This window comes from Budorcas taxicolor, chromosome 11 (genome assembly GCF_023091745.1).
Source record: "Budorcas taxicolor isolate Tak-1 chromosome 11, Takin1.1, whole genome shotgun sequence".
In the NCBI taxonomy this organism is placed as follows: Eukaryota; Metazoa; Chordata; class Mammalia; order Artiodactyla; family Bovidae; genus Budorcas; species Budorcas taxicolor.
Genome location: NC_068920.1, coordinates 50,075,889 through 50,094,729, shown reverse-complemented (window position 1 = coordinate 50,094,729; position 18,841 = coordinate 50,075,889). Strand labels below are relative to the sequence as shown.

The window sequence follows — 18,841 nt, the reverse complement described above, 5'->3', positions numbered from 1 at the left end:
TTCCAGTGGATATTCCCCGACACTTGGCAGGTGGATTCTTTACCACTGAGTCACCTGGGAACTCCAGTCCTATCCAATAGCTCCCTTGAAATCATTTTGGAAAAAATTATAAAACTGACTCTAATGGAAATCAGATCCAGCTCAAAATATGCCTATGGTTTCCCATACTATTCAAAGTAAAAGACAAGTTTCCCTCTGGGACCTCACGGCCTGACAAAATCTGGTCTGGTTATCTTTCCAATCTCATCTATTTTTCTCCAGCAGGGGCACTCAGCTCCAGCCAGGCTTCTGCTCAAAGCCTAACCATAACCTTCCCAGAATGGTCTCCTCATAGACCTCCACCTGGCTTACTTCCTTATCTCCTTTAGGTTCAGCTTGCCTGACCACCTGTTTAAAACTACCTCACTCTATCTCTGTTCCCTCCTATCACTAACAGTCATTCTATTGTTTACTTATTCAGTTGTCTGTTTCCTCCCTTGAGCATCAGCAACAATAAGGGCAAGGATCTTTATTTTGTTTCCTGTATCCTTAGCCCTAGGTGATCAGTAGAAGGCTTATTGATCGAATGGATGTATGCATGGCAGCAGAAGCTGCGAAGACAGAAATACAAGCTGGCACCCGAAGGAGGCTTTATGGGGGTCCTGTGGGGCTCTTCTCCCCTCTGCCTTTATTTCCATCCTCTGCTATGATCCCTCCCTTCGCGGGAAGATTTGGTTCCTCCAGCAGATTTCCCTAAGCTGAAACACTGGGAAATGGAGGCTCTCTTGATCCTTTGTAAACAACCAGAGCAAGGCCACTTCTTGATCTGAGAGGAAGACTACAGTAGCAAGGTTCTTTGCTATAATAGATAACATTAGATTTTACTGCAGCTCCCATTCTCTGGGGGTACTCATACATCAAATATTTCTGGAGATGGCTGAAACTCAAATGACGGCAGCTGATGGCCTGTGGAAGCGGTGACCTTACGGTGTTTTATGATCAAATCCTATGCCAAAGCCCAAGATCTGCAAGCAACATAGGCGTCGGTTTAAATTAAATAGGCTTGGGTCCAGAAGTATTGAATACAACCAACCCTGATATCCGTTCTGTACCTCCGCCCTCATCGCTCACCTGAATGAAAGTAAGGACCCGCTCCTCCATCAAGCCCTGTCCCACCCAATCTCTTGCATGACCCCGCCCACAAGCCTATTTCTTTGTAGCCCCGCCCCAACTCTGGCCCCGCCCCATCAGCAGACCGGCAGTCGGCCTTTGCCCCCTCCCCTGCTCGGTTCCTGCTTCCGGCCCGGCGTATCCCGGTCCCGCCCCTTCCGGCTTTCCCCCGCGCCCCGCCCTTAGCCTCACCTCCAGCTTCTTTCCTTTGCCGACCGCTCGAGTCCCGCGCCCTAGCCGGGCGTCTCCCTGCGCCGAGGATGGAACTTGGCTGGAGCGGCGCTGTCCTCAGCTTCCCTTTCCCCAGGCCCCGGAGCTGAGGCCCGAAGCCGGAGCGCGGGGCGGCGCGACTCCCCGATCCCGGGCATGGAGGCCTTGGAGGCTGAGCCCGCTCGGGTGGAGGACGCAGAGCCGGCGGCGCCCTGGGCTCGGCTGGAGGCCCCCGGCCGCCTCCTGGTGCAGGCGCTGCAGGCCGGGCCCGACGGGGCGCGGCGCGGTCTGGGGGTGCTGCGGACACTGAGCGGCCGCGGCGGGGAGCCCTTTGCCTGGGGCGGCGTCCTCGAGGCTCTGTGCCGGGAGGAGCCCGTCGTGGAGGGCCCGGACTGTCGCCTGGAGCTGTAAGTCGTCCGCCCGCGTTCCTCCGGCCCTTGTTGGTGCCCTCATCCTCTAGGGTCGTGTGAAGCAGGAGCTGGCGCTACCCGCTGCTCCAGATGTGTTTTTAACCCCCACACACAAATAAATAAAAGGTTTCTTTCCTGCCTCACATAGCCCAAGTGTCTTTGTGTGTGAAGAGGTGCGGAAGCGTGAAGGGTGGTTACCCTGTGAGTTGCAGGGACTGCCGAGGGGAGCACAGGGCTGCAGACTAAGCATTACTCGGCGTTCTGGAGTATCATTTTTACATAAATACTCCCAGCATCAGTCTTTTCAAATGAGTCAGCTCTTCACATCAGGTGGCCAAAGTATTGGAGTTTCAGCTTCAGCATCAGTCCTTCCAGTGAGTATTCAGGACCGATTTCCTTTAGGATCGACTGGTTGGATCTACCTGTAGTCCAGGGAACTCTCAAGAGTCTTCTCCAACACCACAGTTGAAAAGCATCAAATCTGCTCTCAGCTTTCTTTATAGTCCAGCTCTCACATCCATGTATGACTACTGGAAAAACCATAGCTTTGACTAAACAGACTTTTGTTGGCAAAGTAATATCTCTGCTTTTTAATATGCTGTCTAGGTTGGTCATAGCTTTTCTTCCAAGGAGCAAGCATCTTAATTTCATGGCTGCAATCACCATCTGCAGTGATTTTGGAGCCCAAGAAAATAAAGTCTGTCACTGTTTCCATTGTTTCCCCATCTATTTGCCATGAAGTGATGGATTACAGGGTAGGTTCCAATTTTTGAGCTGAAATAGGAGATGTCAAAGAGCAGGGCCTAGTGTAGTGTAGAATAGATGCTCGCTTGTTGAGTGATTTCCATGTTGTCTCCACTTCCATCCACACTGACCCTCAGGTGCTGCCTTCCAGCACTCCCCACCCAATTCTGTCCAGCGCCATGTAGCCTCTAACTCTAGCTAGCCTGCTCTGTGCTCCTTTCAGCGAGATGCTCCTAATGGTGCCCTCCCTCTGCCACCTAGGAAACCACTGCTGCTGCGATTGCCCCCGTTATGCCGGACAAACCTGATGTCCCTGCTCATGGCTGTTTGGCCATCGCTGCCCGAAAGCAGGCTCCTCCCTGTGCTGCAGATTGCGAGGCAGGATCCAAGCCCTGACCCTGATCCCTGGCTCCGGGCCCTTGGAGAATTTCTGCAAAGGGATCTGAGTGCTGGTGTTTCCACTGATGGAGCATCCCCACTGTCTGAAAGGTGCCAGAGACAGCTTCAAGGCCTGTGTAGGCGGCTGGGCCAAGGGGGCAGGAAGTTGAAGTTGCCCCCGGTTCCAGAAGGAGAAGGGCAGGAGGAGAACAAGGACTCCCCGCAGCCTGGGAAACGCAGGAAGGAGCCAGAGGAAGAGCCTGTCAGTCCTGAGGGGGAGAGGGCCCCCAAAAGGCTCCGGTGTTTGGAAAAGGAAGAAGAGGAAGAAGAAGGTCATGAGGGGAAGAGACCTGAACACGAATCTTCGGAATCCCTGGCTGATGGAGGAGGTGCATCATCCATTACAAACCAGCCTATCATGGGACCTGAGCCCAGTGAGGCTGGTCAGAGTCTAAAGGATGCTAAGGGCCTACCTGAGAGTTTGGAGTTGCCCAAAGTTATCCAGGTACTAGGGTGAGGCTGCTGCTTTAGAGTGATCTTTTGGAGTGGAGGGTTCATACAGGGCAAAAGCTGGTTGGGACACTGTCCCCTTTGGAATGACTGTAGTCTGTGGAGCAAGGGGAAGGAGTAGGGGCTGAGGGAATGTAGTTTCTGCTCCACAAGCTTCTGAGAAGAGGGTAGGGAAGGGAGGGACTGGAGGTGGGAACCCTTGACCTAATGATCAGTATTGTGAGGTCAGGGGTACCGGGGAAGAGGAAAGGCTCTGGAGCTACCCCTGACGCCCCATCTTATGGGAAATGGGGGAGTCATCCCAGCATCCAGCTTGACCTCCCAGCCCAGGGCCTGGTCTAGCCCCATCAGGATGGATGCAAAGAAGACAAGTTTGTTCAGTTGGATTTACATGGGCCCTTGTCTAGTTTGAGTTCTGAAGCACTTTGTAAAGTTTAGGCTTCATGTTCTGGCTCTCTTGAGTCATCTTTGCCCACTAGCTCCCACTGAGCCGGTGCCTTCTCTCAGAGGGGGCTGGGGCCATGGCCATGACCGGGGGCCGTGCTGCATGGGTGGGGGCTTGGCAGTGACCGGGCTCTCCTCTACAGGACCAGGTTCCCAGGCTGCAGCAGCTGCTCAAGACCCTCGGGAAGGTGACTTACCCTACCCTGCTCCCCACAGCCCTTCTTCCACCCTTTCCTGGACCCCAGGGGCGCCCAGGGAAGCCCCACTGCAGCAAGGCACAGCTGTTCGGTGGGGGTGGGGGGTGGGAAGTGAAGGTCTCACCATCCATGTGAAGGCTTTTCTTGGCCCAGATATGTTGTTCTAACCCCTGGCAAGTGGTTCTTCTTCTGGGGTCCTCACCCACCCACTCTGCCAGTTGACTTGTCACTGAGGGCTCTGCCAGCCCTAACATGGCATTCACCCTCTCAGGGGTTGGAAGGACTGGAGGGCACCCCACCGGTTGAGCTGCAGCTTCTCCAGGAGTGCAGTCCTGGCCAGGTGAGTCCAGAAAGCCTGGCTGGCCCCAAGGACACGGTCCCTGTCTCCACTTAAATTTCTGTTCCCCTGCCTCGTGTGGGAATTTGGGGAGGGGATTTGGTTGGGTTTTTGTTCTCAGGGGCAGGGGTCACCCGCAGTGGTTTCTTTTAGCCCTTGGTTCTCATAGGGCGGCTTTCCCGTCTTACCTTACCCTGGGGTGTCCTGGCCCCGCCCATTCTTCCTGGTGGGCTTGAGACAGTTCAGCCAAGACAGGCTGAGTGTCCCGGGACCCTCCCCCGTCCTTGGCAGGTGGACCTACTGTGTGCCCAGCTGCAGCTCCCGCAGCTCCTGGACACAGGTCTCCTCCAGCTCTGCACCTGGCTGCTGGCCCTGTCACCAGACCTCAGCCTGGGCAATGCCACTGTGCTGACCAGGAGCCTCTTCCTTGGACGGGTAGGTGCTCTGGTACGCACATGAAGGGTCTGAGACTGGTGGGGCGGCAGGGAGAGAGTCTGAGCCCTCAGCAGGATGCCAGAGGGGGTTCCCAGCCTTGCACACATCTGGCCTGTCCCAGGTTCTGGGGGCAAGGGAAGGGCACAGACCCCTAGGCCATCTACCTACGGGGCATCTAGCTCATTCATCCCTCTTGGGCCGCAGATCCTTACAGAAGCTGAAGGGATATGGGAGCTGGGGAAGGGAGCTATGTGTCCTTTCCAATGGGTGGATCCGTGTGGGTCCTGGATAAAAGAACTTTTTTGGTCACTGTAATATATGTGTTTGTGTTTAGTTGCTCAGTCTTTTCCGACTCTTTGTGACCCCATGGACTGTAGCCCACCAGGCTCCTCTGTCCATGGGATTCTCCAGGCAAGAATACTGGTGGGTTGCCATTTCCTTCCCTGGGGGATCTTCCTGCCCAGGGATAGAATCTGCAGCTTCTCCTGCCATATCTCCTGCGTTGCAGGCAGATTCTTTAACCGCTGAGCCACTGGGGAAATCTGGCATAATGTATAAGCTTCTGAAATGAGTCTGATAAACACTTGTTGGAGGGAAGAAGCAATTAATTACTAGTTTCCTCCTTGTCGGCTGTAGATTCTCTCCCTGACTGCCTCAGCCTCCCGCCTGCTCACGACTGCCCTGACCTCCTTCTGCACCAAGTATCCCTATGCTGTCTGCAGGGCCCTCCTTGGCCCTGTGCTCCAAGCCCCGGGAATAGGTAATTTTAGAACAGGCCCCAGGCCCAGTAGCTCTGCCCTCTCTCTTCCCAGCACCCTTCACCTCCCCTGGGTGGTCCTGGCAGGAATTGGGTATTCAAGGAGTAAAGATACCAGTTGCTTCCCTGACACTGCCCTCTGTAATGAGCCAGGCATTTTGTTCCCTGCCAACCCCCTCCTCTCCTGCCATCTTCCCCCAGACTTCTCTTATCTGCTGTCACCCACTCAGGTCCAGCTCAAACAGAGTTACTGTGTTGCCTTACAAAGGACAAGGCCCTGGAGCCAGACGTGCAGGTTCTAATGCTGGGGTAAGTGACAGGCACCCCTGCTGGCCCCACCCACACCTCCTCCCCCTGGCCAAGCTGCTCTTGGCATTCTGGAATTGGAGCTGACTGGGCACCAGGCCCTGTGCCCAAAAGTGCCTGAAATATAGGCAGTGGCACAGCCGATGCCCACTCTCACTGACCTGAGCCTGGCTTTGTGCCTTACCACTGTGGGTCCTTGTTAGTTGCCATACCATGTCCCTTTCCCAGCCCAGGGGGCCAGACTTCTGTGCCAGGTGCCCCAGGGAATGTGGAGAAGAGGCCGGTGCTGCTGTGCTTGAGTTCTCGACATAGTTGGAACATGACATCGTGGTTCAGAGCCCTGGCTCTGGAGTCAGACGGACATGGGTGAAAACCTCAACCTTGCCTTTTATTTTTTTTATCTTTCCACTTTGCCTTTAAATGTGCAAGTTTAATCAGGTTGTTCTATCTCTCTGAACCTCTGCTTCCACACATTAACTGTGTAGGATTTTTCTAGATATTAAGTGTGATAATGCACATGAAGACCTCAGCACAGTATTTGGCACCTAGGAAGTGCTCAAATACTGTTATAAAATTGGTGTTAAATTTGGGCATCAAATTGGGGAGTTAAGATACAGACATGTAGAAATAAAGAGTAGGTGAGACCCCATTGGACATCAACATGAAATATAAAATGCCAAGTATCATATGAGAAGGGGACAATCTCCAAAAAACTACTAGCTACCCGTTGCCGAGGACTTTCTCTGTGCTTTCAATTCATTACTTCAGTCTGCGTGCAGTCCTGTGTGGCTGCCACCTTAGAGATAGAAAAGCTGAAGCTTGGAGAGGCTGAGGGAGGTGGCCAAAGGCCGCAGAGTTGCAGCGAGTGCAGAAGCCTGGCCTCAGACCCGAGTCAGTGCACCCGGGAAGGGACACTGTTTCCGTGCCATCCTGTCTTTCCTGACAAGCTGAGACAGGAGGTGCAGCTGGAGTGGGCCTCTCCGAGGGCTGGGCTCTGCAGGGACGGCTTGCCTTCTCTCAGAGGCCTCACATGTGTCATCTCTCCCACCATCGTCATCATCCTCTTCCCTGGGTCACCCTCCCCTTTTGGCTCAGGATGCACTCTCGACTCCTGGTCATTTTTTAGGGAATCGTTGTACCTCGCAGCCAAAGCCTCCACTGTCAGCTCCCAGGGGTCTGGGGCCATGGCCTTCCCGGCACTGCAGCAGCGGCTCCTACCTGGCCGCCAGCATCAGGGGCCCTGACTGCTTCCTCCGCAGCTGGGGATCTTAGCTGTCCCCGGGGCCTTGCCTTGGGGTAGGAGCAGTAGATCCCCAGGCTTGGTGGGAGGCTGAGCTTTCCTCACTGGGGCCTGTGCTTGCAGACAGATCTCGGAGCTGCCCTGGAAGGAGGAGACTTTCTTGGTGCTGCAGTCACTCCTGGAGCGGCAGGTGAGCGGGCTGCCTTGGGATGGACAAAGAAGCGCTGCTGTGCTGTGGGCGGGCATGGGGCTCCTGGGCTTCTGACCACTTCAGTGACGGAATGGGCAAGCAGGATGGCAGCCCTCCAGGAGGGTGCCTGTGATACTGGGAGGAGGGTCCTGGGGCTTGAAAGGCCAGGAGCAGAGAGCTGACTGCACGGTGAATCCCAGCTATGCCTCTTGCTGGCTGTGTGGCCTGGAGGATGGACTTGTTGATGTATATGTGTAAATTTAATTTATTTTTGAATAGGTAATAGAGTCATATTTTCACACTTTTGAACTGTATCCTTATAAGGATATAGTGAAAAAATTCCTCCCAGCCACCCAGATTCCCCTCCCCAGGGCTAATCAGTGTTACTAGTTAGTTGCAGTGGAACCCTCCCAGAGATGCTGTATATATAAGGACACATGTTGAAATTTACTCTTCCCCTGCTTTTTACATAGGTTGTAACACACCAAGCTCTAAGCTGTAACACAGATGCCCTGTGCTTTGCTTTTTCCATCTAACAGGATATTTTGGCAGTTTTTCCATATATCGATACATAAAAGTTTGCCTCATTTATTTATAATGCAAGTAGTTAGCCTCTTTATGTCTCAGTTTCCTCATTGGCAAAAGGCGAGTGATGATGGCACCTAGCATGTAAAACTAGGGTGAGATTTAAGTGGTATAATTGGGGTAGCTTGTCTGGAACGGTACCTAGTGCCTAATAAGTGTTTATTAAGTTATGATTATGAAGAGCTGTTGTTATTATGCTGGCAGGACTCCTTTGGGGCCACTCTCTCCTTTTATTTTCAACCACTATGCCAGGCTAAAGATCCTCAGCCTCCCCTTGCTCCTAATCTGAGCCTGTGCAGCAGTGACCACTGGTTTTCTGAGCCCTGTGTGCCAGGCTTTATCTGCATAATAACATTAAATCACTTTCGAAGTCCTCAGAGTTCAGTATTATGAGCCCCATTTTACAGATGTGGAAGCTGAGGCTCAGACTAGTTGAGTGACCTGAAGCTCAGTTTGGTTGAGGGTCACCTGCTTAGGAAGTGGTGGAGTTGGGGAATTGAATCCAGGGTCCTTTCTTGTGCTATTACCCCATCTCCTAATGTGTGCAGGTGGAGATGCCCCCTGAGAAGTTCAGTGTGTTGATGGAGAAACTCTGTAAAGAGGGGCCAGTGGCCACCACATCCATGGCCTATGCCAAGCTCCTGCTGACAGTGATGACCAAGTATCAAGCCAACGTGAGTACTGGTAGGGCCACAAGTGTGGGGCTTCCCTGGTGGCTCAGTTGGTAAAGAATCCGCCTGCAATGAGGGAGACCTAGGTTTGATCCCTGAGTTGGGAAGATCCCCTGGAGGAGGGCATGGCAACCCACTCCAGTATTCTTGCCTGGAGAATCCCATGGACAGAGGAGCCTGGCAGGAGCAGTCCATGGGGTCGCAGAGTCAGACATAACTGAGCAACTAAGCACACACAAGGGCAGTTTCTGCTGCTTGATTGTGCCACAAAGGTGTCTGATGTTCGCCAGGGAAAAAACCCTGAGTGTAAGCCAGGGAAACCACAAGTTCAAGTTCAAGAATAGGGAAGTGAGGCTGCTTAGGAGTTCGTTCATCCAGCCAACACTGCTGTAGGCCAGATGCTTTCTGAGGCATTAGGAATCAATAATCACGATATCACAGTTTCTGTCCTGGACTTGACCTCTGCACCAGCACCTACTGGGTTAGTGAGAGGGGAGAGAAATGATAAACAGATCATTGTAATATCTGGTAGCAGCCAGGTGAAGGTAAGCACAGGGCATCTGATGGCAGAGGAAAAGGGGGCAACTAAACCTTGTTTGTCATGGGAATTGGTGCAGGCTTCCTGACTCTTAAAGGATGGGTGGTAGTTAAAGGCCAAGGTGGACGAAAGGGCATTCTAGCCAAATAAACTGTGTAAGCACTGAATGTCCAAGGGGATCTGCAGGTAGGTCATTGTAGCTGAGGCCTAAAAACCCGAGAGTGGATGATCGTGGGGACAAGGTTCAGTTCAGTTCAGTTCAGTTCAGTTCAGTTCAGTCGCTCAGTCGTGTCCGACTCTTTGCAACCCCATGAATCGCAGCACGCCAGGCCTCCCTGTTCATCACCAACTCCTGGAGTTCACTCAGACTCACGTCCATCGAGTCCGTGATGCCATATAGCCATGTTAACCTCGGTCGTCCCCTTCTCCTGCCCCCAATCCCTCACAGCATCAGAGTCTTTTCCAATGAGTCAACTCTTCTCATGAGGTGGCCAAAGTACTGGAGTTTCAGCTTTAGCATCATTCCTCCTTCCAAAGAAATCCCAGGGCTGATCTCCTTGCAATCCAAGGGACTCTCAAAAGTCTTCTGCAACACCACAGTTCAAAAGCATCAATTGTTTGGTGCTCAGCCTTCTTCACAGTCCAACTCTCACATCCATACATGACCACAGGAAAAACCATAGCCTTGACTAGACGGACCTTTGTTGGCAAAGTAATGTCTCTTGTTTTGAATATGCTATCTAGGTTGGTCATAACTTTTCTTCCAAGGAGTAAGCGTCTTTTAATTTCATGGCTGCAATCACCATCTGCAGTGATTTTGGAGCCCCAAAAATAAAGTCTGACATTGTTTCCACTGTTTCCCCATCTATTTCCCATGAAGTGATGGGACCGGATGCCATGATCTTCATTTTCTGAATGTTGAGCTTTAAGCCAACTTTTTCGCTCTCACTTTCATCAAGAGGCTTTTTAGCTCCTCTTCACTTTCTGCCATAACGGTGGTGTCATCTGCATATCTGAGGTTATTGATATTTCTCCTGGCAATCTTGATTCCAGCTTGTGCTTCTTCCAGTCCAGCGTTTCTGATGATGTACTCTGCATATAAGTTAAATAAGCAGGGTGACAATATACAGCCTTGACGTACTCCTTTTCCTATTTGGAACCAGTCTGTTGTTCCATGTCCAGTTCTAACTGTTGCTTCCTGACCTGCATACAGATTTCTCAAGAGGCAGATTAGGTGGTCTGGTATTCCCATCTCTCAGAATTTTCCACAGTTTATTGTGATCCACACAAAGACTTTGGCATAGTCAATAAAGCAGAAATAGATGTTTTTCTGGAACTCTCTTGCTTTTTCATGATCCGGCGGATGTTGGCAATTTGATCTCTGGTTCCTCTGCCTTTTCTAAAACCAGCTTAAACATCAGGAAGTTCACGGTTCACATATTGCTGAAGCCTGGCTTGGAGAATTTGAGCATTACTTTACTAGCATGTGCAATGAGTGCAATTGTGCGGTAGTTTGAGCATTCTTTGGCATTGCCTTTCTTTGGGATTGGAATGAAAACTGACTTTTTCCAGTCCTGTGGCCACTGCTGAGTTTTCCAAATTTGCTGGCATACTGAGTGCAGCACTTTCATAGCATCATCTTTCAGGATTTGAAACAGCTCAACTGGAATTCCATCACCTCCACTAGCTTTGTTCGTAGTGATGCTTTCTAAGGCTCAGTTGACTTCACTTTCCAAGATGTCTGGCTCTAGATTAGTGATCACATCATTATGATTATCTGGGTCGTGAAGATCTTTTTTGTACAGTTCTTCTGTGTATTCTTGCCACCTCTTCTTAATATCTTCTGCTTCTGTTAGGTCCATACCATTTCTGTCCTTTATCAAGCCCATCCATAAGGTTAGAGAGCTAAAATACTAAGCTGATACTTGTAGCCCCTGCTATGCTCCAGGCATCCTTCTAAGCCCTTTATCTATGTTAACTTGGTACTAGTCCTGTGAGAACTAGTCCTATGAGAAGATACTATTATTGGCTCCATTTTGTAGATGAGGAAATTGAGACGCAGTAACTTGCCCAAGGTCACATCCCCTGGTCATGGCAGTATCTAATGGAAGTTAGATTTCCCAGGGAGTCACCTCCAATTGTCCTTGGGTCCTGGATTTCTCTCTTCTAACTAACAGAGCCCAGGGGCAGGATAGGGGAGAGGAGGGATCAGCTGCTGAAGTCCTGACATGATTCTTCCTTCTCTCCAGATCACTGAGCCCCAGAGGCTGGGCCTGGCTGCAGCTGTGGAACTCAACACCACTTTCCTGAGGAAGTCCCTGCAGGCTGCCCTGAGACATCTGACTCCCTAACTGTCCACCAAAGAACCACCCTCCCGAAGCTCCCTCACCAACTTCCTGAAGGACACTTCTGCCCTCAGCTCCTCACCCTGCCTCTTGCCTGGGGGTCAGGGCTGAACCTGGCCATCCCAGGGATCAACTTCCTCCCTGCTCCAGGCTGCAGAGGGGCTGGCAGGAAGGGTCTGGGGCTAGATGATCTTTATTACCAAGGGCTCCTGACCCTGGGTTCCCTGCTTGTCACTTCTGGGGGCAGACACCGTAAGATAGGCCTCAGCAGAGTCATAGCAGACCCAGAGTGCACAATGATGACACTCCAGGAGCCCCAGGGACATGTGCTCAGCACAGATCTCTTGTGCTCAAGTGTATATGTGATGATCCTCTGTGTTCTTGTTTCTGACTTGAATAATTTATCAATGGTATTTCATTTAAAAAAAACAAAGAGGTTCAATAATGTCTTATTAGTAGCAGTGCCTGTCTTCCTACTAACTCCCCACCCCCTGCCCCATTCTGCTCAGTGACAGGGGGCATCTTTCTCCTTGTGGGGCAGGTGGTAGGGTTCTGAGGTTCATTCATGTTCTGTGGGCCAGATCATGTGTGATACCACGCACCCGAGCCCTGTCAGGGCGGTCTGTGGAGCGGGTGAGACGGCATGCCACACTGCGGGCGAGGGGCTTGAGGGCGGGAGTGGCTCAGCCTGGAGTTGGGGAAGGCTTTGGGGCAGATGATGGCCTTTGAGGAGGGATCTGAAGGGCTCCTGGGGTTACGGTGAGCAGACAAGACGAGGCCTGCTGGACAGAAGAGGCAGAGAGTGCAGTATTGTGGGCATGTCTGTCCTGCATCTCTATATTCCCACAGCACTTACCGAGGCGCCTTGCTCATGTTCCTGAATCAACTGTCAGGTGTAAGTTCATCACAAAACCTTCCTTGAGGCCTCCCCGCCTCAGGCTCTGAGCGGCCAAGAAAGAAACTTTTAGTAAAGCCTGCTTTTGAGACGTGAAACAGGTTCACAAGGCAGGAGGAAGTGCGCGCCGGAGGTATGAGACAAAAACGGTGGGGTCTGTCTGCATCCTCTCAGCGGCTGTCAAGGGTGCGATGCCCAGCAGTGTGACTACTGCAGTTCGGTCCCTGGCCTTAGCCTCTTCCCTAAGGGCGTGGCAGAGTCTGGTACCACGGGGCGCGCGGCTGGGGTCTTCCCAAGCGAGTCTAGCGGTGCAGGGCACGGCAGCTGCGCCCCTCAGTGGCCGCAGGTGGCGGCGCTCCCCGGGATTGAGCCACCAGACTAACTACACTCAGGAGAAAAGCCGCGGGAACAGTCATCTCTCGCGAGAACAAGGATCCTATTTGGGCGCATGCGCGAGCGGCGTTTCTCTCTTTTCCGGTTATCTCGGCGTAGGGAGCCATGAGGTTGGTGTCGCTTAGTCGTGCTATCCACGTTCATCCGCGCTTCTGGGCGCCCCCGTGGGGAAGGAAACATTGCGAGCAGAAGCCCCGGGAGTTCTTGCCCCTGCTTCGTTGAGGTGCATTTCTTGTCAGGCTTCGGCCTGCGGGCCTGGCGTTCGAGTTGGCGCGCCAAGGCCGGTCTCCAGTAGGGTCGGTCCCTCTTCCTCGGGGTTGGTCTTTGGGCCCGAGTCGCCCCACTCTGGTGTCCAGAAGCCCCCGGGGAGTAATCCCTAGGCCCTCCCGCGCCCAAGGCTCCTGACACCGCCGGGGGTTGGTGCCCGGCTACCGGGCTCTGACCGCTCGTCTTGCTTGTTTCTTGCAGCAGCAAAGTCTCCCGCGACACCCTCTACGAGGCGGTGCGGGAAGTCCTGCACGGGAACCAGCGCAAGCGCAGAAAGTAAGCGCCGGCCTCGGGGAGAGCCGCTTTGGGGAAAGCCTCTGGAGGCTTGTTATAACTTTGTTAACATTTTTTTTAAGGTTTTTGGAGACGGTGGAGCTTCAGATCAGCCTGAAGAACTATGACCCTCAGAAGGACAAACGTTTCTCGGGCACCGTCAGGTTGGCACCGTTCCGATCCCACCCAGCCCTCAGTGCCCCCGCGCTGCCCCGTCTCCTTCTTTGTGGCTCCAGTGGAGCTCGAGGCGGCCAGGCACGTGCGGCACCGAAGTGCCCGGGTAGTTCAGACCCGCTGCTCCGCGCAGACGTGGCTGGACGGACCCCCACCCTGGGTCTTAAAAGAAGAGGGGAGGCGTGGGGAGGCTTTGGCCGAGCCCGCCGGCTAGTTTGAGAAGCCAGACTAGCTGTTGGTGAATGTGGACGGCTCTGGGTAAGGCTCAGTGGTCCCAGACCCCTTCACCTTCAGCCTCGGTAGCCTAGGGCTGGACGTGACCTATCCTGTCCCCCCCAAAATGCAGGCTTAAGTCCACTCCCCGCCCCAAGTTCTCCGTGTGTGTCTTGGGGGACCAGCAGCATTGTGATGAGGCCAAGGCTGTGGATATCCCCCACATGGACATCGAGGCACTGAAAAAACTCAACAAGAATAAGAAACTGGTCAAGAAGCTGGGTGAGTGTGCCTGGTGTGGTTTCATAGGTGGGGTAGAGTGATGGCAGATCTCTTGGGAGTGGTAGAATATAGGGGTATTTCTGCTGTTTGGATTTTAAAATGATGAAGGGGTAGAGTCATGACCAAGTACCTGCTGTGCTTGGCCAACTGGAAATTGAAACTTAGCCATGTAAAAATTCGGTTTTTTTGCTTTGAGGGTTATTTTTAAGGGAAGAAGACCAGGTAGTGGTTCTTTGCTAAGCAAGTGAGCTGTCAAATTGACAGGTCAGGTGCTAGTGCCTTCTGGGTTGGGATTTCTATTTAGAGCTCCTGTTGTTTCATTTTAATCTTTATGCTGTATGATTGGAGTGTTTTACCCAGATGGACAGGTTCTTCAGTTGGGTGGCTAGAAAGTAGGAAGGTGGGATTTGAAACCAGGCCGTCTTAGCTAGAGTGAGCCTTTTTCATTGCAACATGGATTGTGAGTCAGCGTGCACTTCTGCCACCTGGTTTCATGTGGATGTTTGGCCAGTAAAAGTCCAGAGGATGGAGCTTATACTTCCCGGAGGAGGATGCAAAACACTTGGTAGCTGTGGAAAGGGTAGAATGCTGATGGGAGGCCACTTCTGTGGTTGGGTCACAGAGCTCTGTTTCAGAGTTGTCTTGAGGGGCCAGGTCCTAATGGCTTTTTCTCTCTACCAGCCAAGAAATATGATGCCTTTTTGGCTTCAGAGTCTCTGATCAAGCAGATCCCCCGAATCCTGGGCCCAGGCCTGAACAAGGCTGGCAAGTTCCCTTCCTTGCTGACCCACAATGAGAACATGGTGGCCAAAGTTGATGAAGTGAAGTCCACGATCAAGTTCCAGATGAAGAAGGTGCGGTGGTCTGGCTGGTTGCATAGATTAAACAGTGGTGATGGTGGTAGGGCCCTGCAGTTTACCCACGTTCTCTGAGTGGAAGCCCTGGTTTGCATTTCTGTGGATTCTTGAAACTTGGAACAGTCACTTTACAGGATTGAAGATTTTCTAATAGCTCTGGTCTTCTAGGTCTGAGGGCAAAGCACTGCTTATTAGGGCACTGGAAGGGGGCGGAATGGGCCATCTGGCTTGTAGATGAGCCCACTCTCCACAGTTGGTTTCTTTGAATCAGGCCACCAACCTGATTTGACCTTCTCCCCACAGGTGCTGTGTCTGGCAGTGGCTGTTGGCCACGTGAAGATGACAGATGATGAGCTTGTGTACAACATCCACTTAGCTGTCAACTTCCTGGTATCATTGCTCAAGAAAAACTGGCAGAACGTCAGGGCCTTGTACATTAAGAGCACCATGGGCAAGCCCCAGCGTCTGTACTAAGGCACAGCTTAATAAACCATACTAAACCATCAGCAGTGTCTTCTGTGGCTTTGGGAAGGAAGGGAGGTGCTTTGCTACCCTGCACTGATGAGCCAGTGGTGGGTAGTCATTTACTGCAAATAAGGCAAGGCCTTTCTGCCCTCAAAATCATGGAGCAATGCTGAAACTTCTTCAAACAACCTTTATCTACTTGTGTACAAGGTTTTAAGTGGCTAAGTCGTGTCCAAACCCTTTGAGACCCCATGGACTGCAGCATGCCCGGCTTCCCTGTCCTTCACCATCTCTTGCAGCTTGCTCAAACTCAATGGCCATTGAGTTGGTGATGCCATCCAACCATCTCTTCCTCTCACCCACTTCTGCCCTCAGTCTTTCCTAGCATCAGGGTGTTAACCAAAGGGATTGTAATTTTAGCTTGTGAATGAGTGAATTCGCTCAGTTGTGTGCAACTCTACTACCCCATGGATTGTAGGCTATCAGGCTCCTCCATCCATGGGATTTTCCAGGCAAGGATACTGGAGTGGGTTGCCATTTCTTTCTCCAGGGGATCTTCCCTACCCAGGGATTGAAACCAGATCTCCCTCATTGTAGGCAGACGCTTTACCATCTGAGCCACCAGGGAAGTCCTATCATTTTAGCTTACAGGTTGTAAGTATTACACCTAATCATCTGATGAGCATTTAATTTTGGTTCTCAGTGTGGTAGTCCTGACTTGCTCCTCTGGTAATAGAGTGATAAAACACCTAGGCCTGTTGAACAGTGTTCCCAGTAGGTATGGAGGGGGAAAAGCTGGCTGCAACTGACGAGCTCAATTTTACTGAAAGGAAACAAGTTTTATTCCTAGTATGGGGTTGGCCAAAAGGTTCACTCTGGGTTTTGTAAGCTGGCACAGAAAAAAAAAGGGACTTCCTGTAACTCAGATGGTAAAGAATCTTCCTGCAATGCCTGGATCAGGAAGATCCCCTGGAGAAGGAAGTGGCAACCCACTCCCAGCATTCTTGCCTGGAAAATTTCTTAGAAAAGCCTGGCAGGCTACAGTCCATGGGGTCTCAGTTGGACACGACTAAGTGACTAACAGAACAAACTTGGGCCAACTCAAGGAAAATGATCGGGAGCTTACAAACTCAAGTGTTGAGCACATTGAAAGCTGGGAGTTAAGCGATTTAGGGGATTTTCTGAAGCTGTGGTTTTTGTTATCCAAAAAAAAAAAAGGTAATACGGGGAAAATTTATGATTTGGTAACTAGAGGAATAGAGTATGAAAGGTAGTTCACAAGTGACTACATTTTCTGTCCTGTCTCTTATAGAGGTGAGTATAGCAAAAGGTCTGAGAGCGGTTAGTTATGGCCAGCAAGCCTCCCGGAAGGTGGGCCCCAAGCGTACCTTCGGCAGCCAATTCTGAGAGAATGATCACAGCCTGTGAGATGGAAGCAAGTCACTTCTAGGAGACCAGCTGCTAGCAGCCTGCTGTCATGAGCAGATCACAGCAAAGCAAGGGCTTCCTGGAGGAGGTTCCCATGACCAGCTGTGCATAATGTGTTGGGTGCGAGACCAGATTGTGGGCTAAGGCCCTCATTGCCTAAGTGAATCCAGCTCTACCACTCAGAAACGATGGGTACCTACTGAGCCAGCCTCTTCCAGAAAGCTTATCTGAAAGGAGCTGAAGAAGGTACCTGCTGAAAGCATGATGTGCTTTGCACAGTGCCAGGCACTTGGTACTCAAACAGTGGTTATAAAATGGTAATTAGGCAGAGCTACATACATGTGTGTTCTAGACCTGGCACATAAATACCTGCTTGTCTGGCTTAGCTGGCTGTAGGATGGAATGGAGGTCATCCTGAGGACAGCTGTCTCATCAATGGTGATGCGTGGGAAGAATAAGGTGCCTTCAGAATCAGTCGCACCCTCGCACCCCTCACCCCCAACCACTCTGTCTCGCTGTGCCGAGTGTGGGATTTTAGGTCCCCAACCAGGGATCTAACCCATGCCCTCTGTGGTAGAAGCGCCAAGTCTTAATAAAAATAGATTTGGAAACTCTATGGGCACGTTTTGGAAATTCTTGGAAACTTGAGTCTTACTGGATTACTGATTTGCATCACCTGGATTTAAAAATTAAACCTACTCCCCACTTTATAAGATCTATTAAGCCTTATGTATTGGTGCTGCTGCTGCTGCTAAGTCGTTTCAGTCGTGTCTGACTCTGTGCAACCCCATAGACAGCAGCCCACCAGGCTCCCCGTCCCTGGGATTCTCCAGGCAAGAACACTGGAGTGGGTTGCCATTTCCTTCTCCAATGCATGAAAGTGAAAAGTGAAACTGAAGCCCACCAGGCTCCCCTGTCCATGGGATTTTCCAGGCAAGAGTACTAGAGTCGGGTGCCATTGCCTTCTCCATGTATTGGTGCAGGAGTCCTTAAAAACTATATTAGACTACTGTGACTCCCTGCCTTCTGCTGGCCTGCTCAAAAGCTGCTTAGAGCCACGGTGCCTGCCCTCCAGAGGCCCATAGCACCACACTAGAGAGCCAAGAGTGGGAGGCAGGACGGAAAGCAGACTGATTTGATTATAAGTGACAGTTGAGCTATCTTAGCCAAGCCCCAGCCTCTAGGATGACTCTTGACTAAAGCCTAGTGTGCACCTGAGTTAGAAATCTGGGGGGCCCCAGTTCTCCAGCATTTGTTGTTACTGTTTAGTCACTAAGTTGTGTCCGACTCTTGCGACCCCATGGACTGTAGCCCTCCAGACTCCTCTGTCCATGGGATTCTCCAGGCAAGAATACTGGAATGGGTTGCCATTTCCTTCTCCAGGGGATCTTCCTGAACCAGAGACTGAAGCCGTGTCTCTTGCATTGGCAGGTGGATTCTTTACCACTGAGCCACCTGAGAAGCCAGCGTTGGTACTAGAGGGAAACAGAGAGCCCCCAGGAAACCTCATGACAGAGCTTAGGCTTTGTGGACCTGGCAAAATGATGGCCCACTTCCATCTTCCCTAAGGACATGGAAACGGGAACAGAGGGGTTCGTTGGATCCCTGCTCTCCTGGCCTTTCCTTACAGCTTCCCACAGAACTCCGGGCAGGGAGCGCTACCTCCAGGAGAGAGCCCTAGGTTTTGGGTTCATAAACCCACCTTCTTCTTGAGTTCCTTCGCTATTTTGAGACCTCAGAACCACGTAATTTTCACCCACCCCGAATCTGTTGCATTTCTATGTGGGGGTGGGGGTGGCGAGTGAGGAAGGCAGTCAAATTTCATTTCTTGAGTTTTCATGAGACCTATATTATTCTAATAGAAATTACTTGGAGGCTGTTTACTCCAGGAGTGTGAAGGCACTAACCCACGTGAGGATGATTCAAGCACTCAGCAGATATATTCACCTATTCGTAGAGATTGGATTTTGTATCCCGCCCTAGGCCTAGCACAAGGTGGGTTTCTCATAAACCAATTTCTGTGTGCAGGACACCCTCCCATCTGGCTGGGGCTCCAGGCACCCTCTCCATCTTGCAAGCAACAGTCTCAGTGGAGCAAGACAAAAGGCCACCTGATTATTTAATAGTATACTAGGTGGCTAGGCTTGA

General features: G+C 51.6%; 2 protein-coding genes across 3 annotated transcripts; both read left to right on the top strand.

Moving 5' to 3' along the window:
* The first annotated feature begins 1,343 nt into the window (after positions 1–1,343).
* Positions 1,344–11,893, top strand: FANCE (FA complementation group E). 2 transcript variants are annotated; one of them, XM_052649155.1, is made up of 10 exons: positions 1,344–1,766; positions 2,775–3,396; positions 3,989–4,033; positions 4,314–4,382; positions 4,671–4,814; positions 5,451–5,574; positions 5,802–5,880; positions 7,241–7,307; positions 8,441–8,566; positions 11,351–11,893. In XM_052649155.1, exons 1-10 carry the CDS (start codon positions 1,516–1,518, stop codon positions 11,450–11,452), a joined length of 1,629 nt encoding a protein of 542 aa, XP_052505115.1. In that variant the 5' UTR covers positions 1,344–1,515; the 3' UTR covers positions 11,453–11,893. The 2 variants fall into 2 exon arrangements, with proteins under 2 accessions (XP_052505115.1, XP_052505116.1); XM_052649156.1 differs by lacking the exon at positions 1,344–1,766 and adding an exon at positions 2,493–2,524.
* Positions 11,894–12,818: 925 nt separating this feature from the next.
* On the top strand, positions 12,819–15,306 carry RPL10A (ribosomal protein L10a). Its single transcript, XM_052649163.1, has 6 exons — positions 12,819–12,844; positions 13,203–13,277; positions 13,358–13,438; positions 13,795–13,943; positions 14,625–14,797; positions 15,104–15,306. The coding sequence occupies exons 1-6, from the start codon at positions 12,840–12,842 to the stop codon at positions 15,272–15,274; spliced, it is 654 nt and encodes a 217-aa protein (XP_052505123.1). The 5' UTR covers positions 12,819–12,839; the 3' UTR covers positions 15,275–15,306.
* Positions 15,307–18,841: the final 3,535 nt, after the last annotated feature.

Coding starts and splice junctions, on each gene's coding strand:
- RPL10A (XM_052649163.1), top strand. Junction 13,439..13,794: donor CGTTTCTCGGGCACCGTCAG/GTTGGCACCGTT, acceptor CCCAAAATGCAG/GCTTAAGTCCACTCCCCGCC. Junction 13,944..14,624: donor GAAACTGGTCAAGAAGCTGG/GTGAGTGTGCCT, acceptor TCTCTCTACCAG/CCAAGAAATATGATGCCTTT.
- FANCE (XM_052649155.1), top strand. CDS start 1,516: ATGGAGGCCTTGGAGGCTGAGCCCGCTCGGGTGGAGGACGCAGAGCCG. Junction 4,383..4,670: donor AGGAGTGCAGTCCTGGCCAG/GTGAGTCCAGAA, acceptor CGTCCTTGGCAG/GTGGACCTACTGTGTGCCCA. Junction 4,815..5,450: donor GGAGCCTCTTCCTTGGACGG/GTAGGTGCTCTG, acceptor TGTCGGCTGTAG/ATTCTCTCCCTGACTGCCTC.